At 32.7% G+C, this 14,813-nt stretch overlaps 1 protein-coding gene across 1 annotated transcript in view; it reads right to left on the bottom strand.

Annotated features, from left to right (window-relative positions):
- Hdx (highly divergent homeobox) overlaps positions 1–14,813 on the bottom strand; it is a 116,631-nt gene that overhangs the window by 60,953 nt on the left and 40,865 nt on the right. The window contains exon 4 of the mRNA XM_015502120.2: positions 14,518–14,571. Within this exon, the coding sequence (XP_015357606.1) occupies positions 14,518–14,571 (54 nt within the window). The remainder of the gene's footprint in view (positions 1–14,517; positions 14,572–14,813) is intronic.

The following is a 14,813-nucleotide window of genomic DNA, read 5'->3' as shown; positions in this document are numbered from 1 at the left end:
GAGGAAATGGAAAATAACAATGAAAACCAACAGTGCGAGGTAGGACACTAAAGGGGGGAACATAATCAAAGAGGAAAACAAACCATGTTTAGTAACATAAATAAACAAATATGGCTGGAAGAACAACCCATATCTCAATAATAACCCTAAATGTTAATGGCTTAAACTCACCAATTAAGAGACACAGGCCAGTAGAAGAGCAGGAGAAGAAGATTAACATTTAACAGGGATGAGAGGTGGGAGGGAAAGGGAGAGAAAAGGGAAATTGCATGGAAATGGAACGAGACCCTCAGGGTTATACAAAAGTACATACAAGAGGAAGTGAGGGGAAAGGGAAAAATAATACAAGGGGGAGAAATGAATGACAGTCGAGGGGGTAGAGAGAGAAGAGGGGAGGGGAGGGGGGATAGTAGAGGATAGGAAAGGCAGCAGAACACAACAGACACTAGTATGGCAATATGTAAATCAATGGATGTGTAACTGATGTGATTCTGCAATCTGTGTATGGGGTGAAGGTGGGAGTTCATAACCCACTTGAATCAAAGTGTGGAATATGATATGTCAAGAAATTTGTAATGTTTTGAACAACCCACAATAAAAAATTAAAAAAAAAATCAAAACATTACATTAATACCACAGAAACTTAAAGGATCATTAGTGATTATTTTGAAAAAAAATATGCTAACACACTAGGAAATTCAGAAGAAATGTACCAATTTATGGGCACATATGACCTATGAAAATTGAACCAAAAAGACACAAAAAACTAGAATTGACTGTTAAGAAAATAAGACATTGAAATAGCAATAAAAAGACTTACAAGATCAAGGATGAGATGGTTCCAGTACTGAAATTTACCAAACTTATAAAGCAAACAATGCTTTTCAAATTATTCCACAAAATAGAAAGGGAAGGAACCCATCCAAAACACTCTATGAGGACATCATTACACAGTTACCCAAATTGTACAAGGACACACACACACACACACACACACACACAAGGAAACTATAAACTGATAAACAGATGTGAAAATCCTAAATAACATATGAGCAAATCAAATTCAACAGTATATTGGAAAGATCATACCACAATTTCATTCCAGAGATGCAAGATGCTTCTCCACACACAGTCAATAAACAAAATAATCAAATATAATGAATAAGTGACAAAAATAACTTGATCACCTTCATAGATGCAAAAAATCATTTGACAAATTCGACATATCTTCATAATAAAATCCCTGAACAAACAAGTATAGAAGATGGAGAGGTCTCTCATGTTTATGGATCAGAAGAATTAATATTGTTAAAATATTCATGTTACCCAAAGTGATCTATATATTCGATGAAATTTCTGTCAAAATAACCAATAACATTTTTGCATAACTACAAAAAATACCAAAATTCATATAGAAACGTGAAAGAACCAGAATAGCCAAAGCAATCCTGAGCAAAACAAGTAAGGATGGAGGTATCAGAATTCCTGATTTTAAGACATGCTACAGAGCCTTACCAACGAAAACAGCATATTGGCATAAAAATAGATACATAAGCCAATGGAACAAAATAGAGAATCTATAAATAAACCATACATCTACAGTCAACTGATTCTCAACAAACATGCAAAAAAAAAAAAAACATTGGAGAAAAGACAGTTTCTTTAACAAAGGGTCTGGGAAAATTGGATATGCATGCCCATGCAGAAGATGGGAAACTTGAACACTATTTCTCACTCTGTATAAAAATCAACTCAAATGGATTAAAAACCTTAATGTAAGTCCTCAATCTCTGAAATGACTAGAGGAAAACATAGGTGAAACCCTTCAAGATAATGATAAAGGCAATAATTTTCTGGATTAAATTCCAAAAGCCAAGGTAACAAAAGCAAGTATTGACAAATGAGAGTACATCAAATTAAAAAGCTTTGGCACAGCAAAGGAAACAAACAACAGAATGAGGAGACAACCTACAGAATGGATGAATATATTACTACTCACATGATGGAGAATTAATATCTACAATTCATAGAGCACTCATGTAGCTTCATGTCATAAAAATAAATAATCCAATGAAAAATGGGCAAATGATCTGAAGAGACATTTCTCAAAAGAAGGAATACAATAAATACATGAACATATGCTCAATATCATTAGCCACCATGAAAATGCAAATCAAAACTACAATGAGTTAACATTTCACTCCAATATTAATGGGTGCTATGAAAAAGTTAAAAATAACAAATGCTGTCAAGGATGTATAGAAAAGAGAACCCTTATTCACCTATAAAAATTGTACCACTTCGGAAGGCAATATGGAAGAACATCAAAAAATAAAACTACCATATCATTCAGCTATACTACTCCTAAGTATAATTCCAAAAGACATAAAATCAGAATGAAAAAAATATACCAGCATTCTCATGTTTATTGTGATCCTATTCACAATAGCTAATATGTGGAATCAAACTAGGTGCCCATCAACAGATGAGTGGATATAGAAAATATGGTATATATACACAATGGTGTATTATTCATCCATAAAGAAGAATGAAATCCTGTCTTCTGAAACAAAATGGACAGAAATGTAAGACATCATGTTGGGTGAAATGAACGTGACATAGAAAGGCAAGTATTATGTTCTCATATATGGGCAACTAAAAATTGTGGCTCTGAATGTAGAAGAGAGTATACTAGGGAATGGAAAGGTTGATGGGGAGTTGGGAAAGTGAAAAATGGATAGATAGACATGATCAATCAACAATGAATTCAGATGCAGAAATATAACAATAAATAAAATTAATGTGTACCAAAAATGCAATAATAATAGTCAAAAAATAATAGTTTTCTTTCTTTTTTTATTTTTAAAGTTTCTATGCCCCAGTAAAAACAACTGTACAAAACAAATGTTATCTTTTTTATAAACAATGATATTTTAAAATCAGGTCTAGTACATTTTTCTTTTAGCAATGTATTCACAATTTATGTTATGCATATGACTTTTCAAAACATTATGCTAGAGATATATCATCCCTCTCTATTTATACCAACCCTGTTTCCAGTGAAAATATATTCTTACCTATAAGACACTGAATATCAAGACCTCATAAAAAGTCCTCTTTCATGGATTTTTCTGGGAGAAAAATCTAATCTGATTAATTTTATTTTTCAAATTTATATATATATATATATATATATATACACACACACACACACACAAACACACATATATATAGTGTAATATATAGTACATTATATTGTGTACATTAATATATAGAGTAATATATATATATATATATATATATACACACACACACACACACACACACACATATGCCATGAATCACTTGTTCTTTTAAAATTGTTGTTACAATTATACACAATCTTGGATCCATTGTGATATAATCATACATGCACAGTTCATAATTTCGTCCATTTCCTTCCCCTGTATCTCCCTTTTTCTCCTCCCTTTTACCCCTTCCTCCACTCCACTGATCTCTCTTCTATTTTCAGGAATTCCTTTTTTTGTTATTTTCTAATTTCCACATAAAAGATAAAACCTATGACCTTTGGAATTTATGAGTATGCCCAATTTCACTTAGCATGAATTCTATAGTCCCATCCATTTTCCTGCAAATGAAAATTATATTATTCTTGATGTTATAATAAAACTCTATTGTAAAAGCTATCTATTTTCTCCATTTTAAATGGAGAAAAAATTGTAAGCATTCCCTCTAAAAACTGGAACATGAAAGGGATGCCCTCTTTCACCACTTCTATTCAACATAGTCCTTGAAACTCTAGCCAGAGTAAATAGACAAAAGAAATTAAAGGGATACAAATAGGAAAAAAAGAACTCAAACTATTACTATTTGACAATGACATGATTCTGTATTTAGAGGATCCAAAAATTCCACCAGAAAACTTCTAGAATTAATAAATGAATTCAGCAAAGTAGCAGGATATAAAATCAACACCCATAAATCACATGAATTTCTACATATCAGTGATGAAACCTCTGAAAGAGAAATTAGGAAAACTACCCAATTCACAGTAAACCCCCCCCCAAAAAAAATAAAATACTTGGAAGTCAATGTAACAAAAGAGGTGAAAGACCTCTACTATGAAAATTACAGAACACTAAAGGAAGACATTGAAGAAGACCTTAGAAGATGGAAAGATCTCCTATGTTCTTGGATAGCACTATACAAATTTAATGCAATTACAATGAAAATACCAATAACATTTTTCATAGAAATAGAAAAGGCAATCATGAAATTCATTTGAAAAAATAAGAGACTCAGAATAGCCAAAGAAATCCTTTGCAACAAGTCAAGCAGGAGGTATCACAATACCAGACCTATACTACAGAGCTACAGTAACAAAAACAGCATGGTATTGGCACCAAAATAGACAGGTAGAGCAATGGTACAGAATAGAAGACATAGAGACAAACCCACATAAATGCAGTTATCTCATATTACATAAGGGCACCAAAACATTCTTTAGAGAAAAGATAGCCTCTTCAACAAATGGTGCTGGAAAAACACGAAATCCTTATGCAACAAAATGAAACTAAACCCCTATCTCTCACCATACTCAAAACTCAACTCAAAGTAGATCAAGGACTTAGGAATTAAACCAGAGACCCTGGGCTTAATAGAAGAAAAAAATAGGCCCATATCTTTACCATGTCAGATTAGGTCCTGACTTTCTTAACAAGACTCCTAAAGTGCAAGAAATAAAACCAAGAATCAATAAATGGGATGGATTCAAACTAAAATGCTCTTTTTCAGGAAAGGAAACAATCAGTAATGTGAAGATAGAGCCTACAGAATTGGAGAAAATCTTTGCTACAGGTGCCTCAGGTAGAGCACTAATCTCCAGGATATATAAAGAACTTAAAAAACTTAACACCAAAAAAAAAAAAGAAGAAAGAAAAATAACCCAATCAATAAATGGCCTAAGGAACTGAACAGACATTTCTCAGAAGAAGATAATATACAATTTATCAACAAACATGAAAAAATGATCAACATCTCTAGCAATTATAGAATTGCAAATCAAAACTACCCTAAGTTTTCATCTCACTCCAGTCACAATAGCAGTTATCAAGAATATAAGCAATAATAAGCATTAGCAAGCATGTGGGGGGAAAGGTATACTCATACATTGTTGGTGGAACTGAAAATTGGTGCTACCACTCTGGAAAAGCAGTCTGGAGATTCCTTAGAAAACTTGGAACGGAACCACCATTTGACTCAGTTATCCCACTCAGCATACTACAGTGATGCAGCCACATCAATGTTTATAGCAGCTCAATTCACAATGGCTAAACTGTGGAACCAACCTAGATGCCCTTCAATAGACTAATGGATAAAGAAGCTGTGGTATATATAAACAATGGAATATTACTCAGCATTAAAAGAGAATACAACTATGACATTTACAGGTAAATGGATGGAATTGAAAAATATTGTGCTAAGTGAAATAATCCAATCTCAAAAAAAAAAAAAAAGGCCGGATATTTTCTCTGATTTGTGGATGCTGATCCATAATGGGGTGGGAAAGGCAAGAGAAGAATGGAGAAACTTTGAACTGGGCAGAGAGTAGTGAGGGGAGTGGGGAGAATAGGAGTAAGAAAGATGGACATCATTACCCTAGGTACATGTGTGATTGCACAAATGATGTGACTTTATATTTTGTATAACCAGAGAAATGAAAGTTGTGCTCCATTTGTGTAAAATGAATTAAAATTAAAATTCGTTCTGCTGTCATGTCTAACTAATTAGAACAAATAAAAATTAAAAAATCCATATACACAATGTATATACACACACATTTTATTTATCTATTCAGATATGTCACAGTTTTGTTTATCCATTCATCTGCCAATGGACACTTAGGTTATTTCCACAACTTGGCTATTGTGAATTGTGCTGCTATAAATATGGACATACATGTATCACTATAGTACACTGATTTTAGTTCTTTTGGGTAAATACCAAGCAATGACATAGGTGGGTCATATGGTGATTCCATTCCTAGTCTTTTGAGGAACCCCCATATTGATTATCTTAGTGGTTCTACTAATTTACAACTCCATCAACAGTTTATTAGTGTTCCTTTTTTCCTGCATCCTCAATAGCATTTACTATATTTGAATTCTTAATGATTGTCATTCTAGATGAAGGGAGGTGTAATCTCAGCAATTTTGATTTGCTTTTCCCTGATTACTAAAGACATTGTACATTTTTTTTCATATATTTGTTGGTTATCTGTATTTCTTTTGAGGAATTTCTGTTAAGTCCATTTGTCTATTGATTGGGTTTTTCTTTGGTATTAATTTTTTGAATTCTTTATATATTCTGGATATTAATCCTCTGTCAGAGGAGTATCCAATAACATTTTTTTTTCATTCTGTCTCTCTCTTCATGTTCATGTTTCCTTTGTTGCACAGAAGGTTTTTAATTTTTTTTTTGAACAGGTGACTGAATCCAGGGACATTTACCCACTGAACCACATCCCCAGCACATTTTTAGATTTTTTTTTGACATGGGTCTCACGGAGTTACTTCCAGCTTGAAGAAGTACAGATCTTGGTACTCGTCTGCCTCTACAAACGTGTGAGGCAATTTTCTGTCTCCATTAATCCTGCTGGTTCTGTTTTTGTAGAGAACTATTACTAACCCAAATTGTTTAATAATCCTAAGGCCCCTTGTAATTTATTCTTGGAACTTCCCTCTGTTTACAACATTGTTTACTCTGGGTACGGTGTGTCTGAATTTTTAGTCTCTGGAGTGTAGATGCTCCTTGACTTACTATGAGGTTACACACCAATAAACAAATCATAAATTAAAAATACTAGAAGTAAAAATAAATTTAATACACCTAACCTACTAAGTGTCATAGCTTAGCAACATGGTACACTGTAGAGTATTTGTTGTTTACCCTCACAATTGCATGGCTGACTGCGTACTGTAGTTTACTGCTGTTGCCCAGCATGATGAAAGTGTATTCTGCCACATACTGCTATTCTGTGAGAATATAAAAGTCAAATTCACAAGTACATTTTATATTTAATGTGTATTTATTTTATAAATAAAAAGCATAAAAATATAGTATATTGAACCACCATAACTTTGAAACCGTCTGTAGTGTCATGAAAATCCCTGGCCCAACTTCCTTCCAAAGGCACCATATGTGAGAACTAGCTGTCCTTTTTATCCCTTCAGTGCTCAAGATTGAATGCAGGGCCTTGTACATGTTAGGCAAGAGCTCTAACACTGAATTACAACTCTGGTCCCTACCTGTTATTTTTCATTTAACTTTTCTTAAAAGACAAACAGTCATCTCTAGAGCTTCTACTGGCATAGTTCAGCTAACATTTTATTTGTCTGACAAGCAGTTTCAGTCACAGTTTTCTGCCAAGGGAGTGTAATACAAATAGAAAACTTCTTTCCACTGACAAGCAGAAGTGAAGCAAAACCCCCCTATTATTAGAGCTAAGCTTAAACACATTGAATTCAGATAAGTACACTATTTAAGGAACTCCCTAGAGAAATGGACACATCATTTTGGATAGAATTGAATAATATTTTTTCTCTCTGAACTTAGCAGGTGATAGCCTCAATAAAAATAGAGGAATTACTGGTTATCTTCTGTGTACAAGAGCAAACTTGTAAATGTGAATTCCATCATTTAACATACATACAAAACTTCTATTCTCCAACAACAAAAATTAAAAGCCAGAAACAGCATACATTCTTTAATTTTTTCTCCTCAGTGCAAAATAGTGAAAATCCAGAAAGTCCCAATTTAGATTAGAATCTTCCTAATTGTAGGCAAGTTCATTAATCTCTGAGGCTTAGTTTCTTTATTTTAAAATGGATATTGTCTCTCATGTAGGATTGCTAAAATGATTAAATGAGAAAACTGATNTGCAATCTGCATATGGGCTAAAAATGGGAGTTCATAACCCACTTGAAGCAAAGTGTGAAAGATGATATATCAAGAACTATGTAATGTTTTGAACAACCAACAATAAAAAAAATAAAATAAAATAAATGTTGTAAGTTATCTCTCATTTGTGGAAGCTAGAGAGTAAAAAAAAAGTTATTCTTATGAAAATAGAAGGGAGATATAGTGGGTAGAGGAAGGAGATCAGGGAGAGGGAGGAGGGAGAAACTGGAGATGTAATGGGGATTAAATTAATCAAATTTATGTTATGTCATGTAAAAATGTTACGATGAAACACACTAATCTGTATAATTAATATACACCAACAGTTTTTTTAATAGGAGTTAATCAGTAAAAATTTAAGTAGTTGAGCACTAAGTAAAATTTATGTGACTTAACATGGTTCTCACAATCTTTAATCCAACAGCAGAAAGTGTTACATTTTTAAATATTAAGTACATTTTTGGAATCATGAATAGTCATCAAATTATGCATATTCATGTAAAATATGAAATTTTAAAATATATTTAATGAAAATAACTTTTTGCATAATCTTAAATGTGGAAAGAAATTGGTAGCAAAACTTCCAATACATAGGATCTTTTCTCACCCAGTCAATGAACACTGCTATGTGTTGTTGAGAGCCACAGCAGAAGGGGCCCCAGCAAACTTTCAGCTGCCAGCAAACTTCCAGCTGCCAGCTGATGATTGGCTCACAGCAGCCCCAGCAAACTTCTAGCTGCCAACTGATTGGCTCCTCTGCAGTGATACTGATTGGGCTGTTTCCCACGCCCTTTCAGACCCCGGAGCTGCTCATTGGGGGACTTTTTTTGGCTCTGCCCACTCGACCCAGCCAATCAGCCTCAGGAGCAGGAGGAGTGGGGGAGGTTGAGAGGCTTGTGGGAAGCCTGTGTTGGCAGTTGGGCTCTGAAGGTTTTTCCTGAGGAGCTGGGTGGTTTGGTGTGTGTGTTCTAAAAATAAAGTTCGTTTCTTTTGACAAGTGGCTCCTGAATTGTGTCCAGCCAGACTGCGGCAATGTGTATACAAAGTATGTGTTTCATAAGTATTTAACAGTACTGTTTACAAACTTGTGTTTGCCTCCACTAAAACCTGCATGTAACCAAGTATTCTTTAATAAAAATATGAACCACAATAGTCATTGGCCTGTTAAATTCTTCTTTCCTTTAATCTCATTGCATTGTAAGGTCCTTTTGTGTTCTCACATTTTAATCTTACTAAAATACCGCAAAGATCTAAAAATAAGCTTTGCTCTTGTAAAATGTAACCAAACTCAAAAATTTTATCCCTGTGTTATTATCAGTGAATATGAAAACTTCTACAATGAATATAAAACAAATATGATCTTAAAGATTTGAAATTTATTTGATAGCAGGTGTAAAACAAGCAATTTTTTAAAATATATTTTTTAGTCGTAGATGGACAGAGCACCTTTATTTTATTTATTTATTTTTATGTGGTGCTGAGGATCGATCCCAGCGCCTCCCATGTGCTAGGCAAGCAGTGTACCACTGAGCTACAGCCCCATCCCAATATAAGCAGTTTTTTGGAATAAAATATATATGTGGAAGGAAGTTATCCTGCTATGACTGCCTCTACCATAAAAATATCAGGTGGAAGAGAAAAAAACATAATTACTTTGACCATATGTTTAAAATATTCATAGCTGTAAACTGACAGTGTTAAGATAACTCATGTCATTTAATTACCAAAACTGTAGCCTATTTTGCTTGCATTAAAATATGTATGCCATTTTATCTATGGTTTCTTGTCTCACCCAGTGATTTCTTTCTCTTGCACTTGCCTTTTCCATTGTGTTGCTACCTGCTATGAGGTCCTCACCAGAACTGAGCTAATGTTGGTACCATGCACTTGTACTCCAGAATTGAATACAAGTATCATAAGGGACTACTGTGAATAATTATATTCTGTCATTTAAGGAGCCTTGAAGAAATGGATAAATTTTGAGAAACACACAACATACCAACATTGGATTAAGAAATCAATGACAGGTAAAGATGAAATCAAATCTATAATCAACACCTCTTAACAAAACAAACAAGAAAACAACCAATCCCCCATGACTACCATAAGGCTTCAATGGTGAATTCTACCAAACACTTACTTTAAAAAGAATTAATATCAATACTCAAGCTCTTATAAAACATTGAATAGAAAGTCACATTTCTAACTCATTCTTTGATGCCAAGCTAGATACAAGCATCCTGACATCAAGCTAGATAAAAAAAAAATCACAAGAAAACTATACAAACAATTCCATGAATATAGACATAAAATTCCTCAAAAAATAAAAATGGAATTCAGTAGCATAGTAAAGGATTATACCGTATAATTAACTGGGATTTATCCAAGAAATGTCAGGGTGGTTCATCACAAAAAAAACTTCAATCATATAACAAACCACATTAATGGAATTTAAGGGGGGAAAAATCTCAGGTGACCATGTCAACTGGTGCTCGAAAAGCATGCAACAATATTCTACACACTTTGCTAAAATTACTCCAGAGTTCGCAACAGAAGGAACTTAAACTTCATTAAAGGAATTTATGAAAAATCCTCTGCTAATAGTATAGTCAATAATGAAAAATTGAAAAATATTTCAAGATCAAGAACAAGACCATGGTCCCCTGTTTCCATCACTTCTACTCAACATTGCACTAAAAGTAAAAACCAGTATAATTAGGAAGAAAAAGGAAAAAATTTAAAAAGAACTAAAAAAGCATCCAAATTGGGAAAAAATAATATTTATTGGTGGGTGACATGATCCTATGTAGAGGTAATTGCAAAGAATACACAAAAGAACCTCTTAGACTTAATGAACACATTTAGCCTATTTGAAAAATAGATGATCAATGCACTAAATTTATTATATATGCTAGCAATGAACAAGCAAAAGAGGAAATTAAGAAAATGATTCTATTTATAATAGCATCAAAAGGATAAATATATAAGAATAAATTTAACCAAAGAGGTTCAAGACAAAAATATTTTTTAATGTGTTCTAATTAGTCATACATGAAGTAAATATGCATTTTGACACATTATACACAAATAGAGCACAACTTTTCCTTCCTCTGGCTGTATATGGTGCAGTCACATGGGGATTGTAATCATACGTGTATTTAGGGTAATAATGTCCATTTCATTGCACTGTCCTTTCCATTCCCACACGCCCTCCCTTTCCTTCACTCCCCTCTGCACAAACCAAAGTTCCTTCATTTTTTCCCTATCTCCCCATTATTTATCAGCATTTGTTTATCAGAGAAAACATTCATCCTTTAGTTTCTAATTCTTTTTAAAAAAATGCACTGTTAATAGTAAATAAAGACCTGAGTAAGATATCCCATATTCATAGATTGGAAGACTTGATATCATTAAGATGTCAATCTTTTCCCAAAGCAATATACAGATTCAATGAAATTCTCCTCAATATCTCAACTATAATTTTTGCAGAAGTTGAAGAGCAGGACCCAAAATATATACAGTATTGTAGTCATCTATGAATTGTCAAAATAAAATTAAAGGAGAAAAATAATATTGAAGAACTCATAATTCTATTTAAAAATTTACTGGAAAGGTGAAGTATTCAACACAGTGCAGTACTGACACAAAGTTAAATAGATAAATTAAACAGAATTAAGAGTCCAATAATAAATCAGACCTCTGCAGTCAATTGAGTTTTGACAATTATGTAAGTCCAGCCATTGGGGAATCCTGGAACAATTAGATAACCACAAGCAAAAGAATGAAGCAGGACTCCTACCTCACATCATACACAATAAATAAACTCTGAATAAACTACGGTTGACAAAAATAAATTGAATATTTGGCAATTGCTAATATAAGAAATGTTGAATATTCCCAACACACACAAACACACACACACACAAAAAAACCTGATATGTGTCTAAAGTGACAGATATGCCAATTACTATGATCTGAATTTTACACATTTACACATTGTGGACATGCTTATATATTGTGTATATGTAATGAAATGCCACATATTATCCCATCAGTATAAACAATTACAAAAAAAGGGTATTATATATTGGATATTTACTAAAAGATTAGATTGGAGTTGCACTTATCATAAAAAAGAAAGAATGAACTAGGCACAAAAAAGAATGATAAAAAGAAAACAAGAATTGGTAGATATGTATGAAGATGGATATGCTAATTTTCTTGGGTATAGTAATCATTTCACTATGATTGTTTATAAAAATCAAAACACAACTTTATATGTACTTCATTTAAGTAAAGATCAATAAACTGAAAAATTAACCTGTTCCAAAAGTGTGTTATACGACAATATTCCTATAATTAACAACATTGTATTGTGTTTAATTTTTAAGACAGTGTATATTGTGTTAAATGTCTTACCACAACTATAAAAATTTTTGAGATATTATACATATTCCTATTTATCATATTGCTTTTAAAATCCAATGTGCATTTTATAAATGTCATTTTGAAAGTTAAGTTTTCTTCACACATACTGTCATTATATTTAAATTTTATAAGGTTTTACAATATCTAAATTGAGTAGTTTTTTAAAGTTTCATTGAGATATCATTAACATACAATAAAATCCAGCCCAGGACTGGGGTTGTGGCTCAGTGGTAAAGTGCTTGCCTAGCATGTGAAGGCACTGGGTTTGATTCCAAGCACCACATAAAGAAATTAAAAATAATAATAATAAAATAAAATAAAGGTATTGTGTTCATCTAAAACTAAAAATATTTTTAAAAAATCAGTCCATTATTTTTCAGTCAAAACAGATTGTAAACATTCTGTTCTTCTTTGTATTTTAGTTCTAGTAATCTATTATCAAGTTCACTGATTCTGTTCTCTTTCATTTCCACTCTAATATATCTAGGAAGTTTTCAAATTTTAGTTGCATTTTTCAGTTCTATAATACTTTGACAACTTCTACTGCTCTACTGAGGTTTTCTATTTTTTTTTCATTGGCTTCAAGATAATTTATAATTTTCTGAGGAATCATTTTTAAAATTGATGTTCTAAACTATCTGTCAGGTAATTCCATAATATGACTTATCTTAGTGTTTTTTCAGTTGATTGTCATTTATCATTCAAGCTGTGATTTTCCTGTTTCTTTTTATGATGGGTGATTTTCAACTGTTTCCTTAACATTGGTCGGTAATTAGGAGACTTTCAGTCTGATTTAATCTTTTTACTTAAGCAAGCAGTCAGTTAGGTTTAGCACAAAGGTCATGGGCTAATTTTATGGATTATGATTCCAGTGATAAAATTTTCAGAACCTCTGTGGTTTTATTTTTATATGGAGTTTTTACTGATTTATCTATGTCACCGGGGTTTTTACTGATCCTTTCTAGTGCCACTTAAGTGGACAGGAAGACCTTATCCAACCCAAGTACTTGTGAGGAGATTCCTCCTGTTAGTGCCAATCAACAGACCATTGTCTTTAAGTGGGAAAATGGATTCACCATTCTTCAGGGATGAATAGAGCACTTCTAGGAATGTATGTTTGTTTTAGCTTGACCCCTCGTTCTAGTCTAATTTTCTAGGTGAAGGGAAGAATTATGTAGCTTAGTAGGACAAAGAGGCTCTGCAGACCTGTCTGCTCTTTGTTGCAATATCTTCCTTTTCATTGCTGCCTAATATTTCCAAGAGAGGGAGGAGAGGTTCAAGCCTTGGGAAGGAAAGCACTTTCCTTGTCTGTTTAATATCGTGGGGACTTTGAATTTATCTCCCTTGCCAATGTTACAAGTCTCTCATGTGGACACATGTTCCACGTGGGGGAATAATGAGACAATCCATTTTTTTTTCTGTTGCCTGTTTAAGGGTAATGAGTTGCTTAGTTTGGATAGCCATCTACTATTAAATGTGTGAAGGAGCGCAAAACACTTTATGGTTTCAATTCCTGGAGTTCCTAACCAGTCATCTTCTTCTTTCCACCTTTCATAATTCTTCATGGGTCGTCTCTTGCATTATTTCCCAGGGCATATTAATGGATCCTATGCAGATCATCTGAATTAGGTTCTTTGGTAAAACACCATTTTACTAAACTTATATTAACCTTAAAAAAATCATAAGTTTCAGCAAAAAAGCCAGAGGAAAAAATAAAAACCTTATTTGTAAGATACTTGTAAATACTGAATTGCATTAAAATAGTAAATAATTTAATACCAATCAATATATTTTATATCAATAATAATTCAATTGAATTATAAAATTAACCAGGCTAAATAGATGTAAGCAAAATGTAATATTTTATGAATTACTTTGAACATTTTAAAGCAGGAAAAAACTACCCACTGATTATTCAAAAAAACTACCCACTGATTTCAGAGTGTTGATTACTATATTTAAGATTTTCTTTGTAGTATATATAAATATTCTGAAATCAAAATGTGTTCATTGAGGTTAAATAAAGGTTAAATTTTGCCAGCTTTACAAAAATCATGAAATTTTTCTCAACGGTATTCCTATTAACAGGAGATAAAAAACATTTGTTGCTTTAAATAAAAGATTACTTACTGCTCTTTTTCTAGAACACCCTGTAATCCAAGGCACAGTAAGGTTTCCTGAAATCTGTGAAAACAACAAATCAAATCTCAGTATAGTATACATTGACACTACATATAATGTTGATCAGAATGAAAAAAAATTATACATAATTTCAAGATACATTTGCATTCAGAGCATATGCAAATGTGCATTTTTTTTGCTCCCTAAGTATTTAAATGGATTAATTTGTGGAAAAAAATTTAGAAGTGGTGTAAAGTTTTCCTGCAATTTCAAGAAGGTTTCTAGGACACTGTGTGTGTGTGGAG

Source organism: Marmota marmota, unplaced genomic scaffold (genome assembly GCF_001458135.2).
Source record: "Marmota marmota marmota unplaced genomic scaffold, marMar, whole genome shotgun sequence".
NCBI lineage: Eukaryota > Metazoa > Chordata > Mammalia > Rodentia > Sciuridae > Marmota > Marmota marmota.
This window is presented reverse-complemented; position numbering and strand designations above follow the sequence as displayed.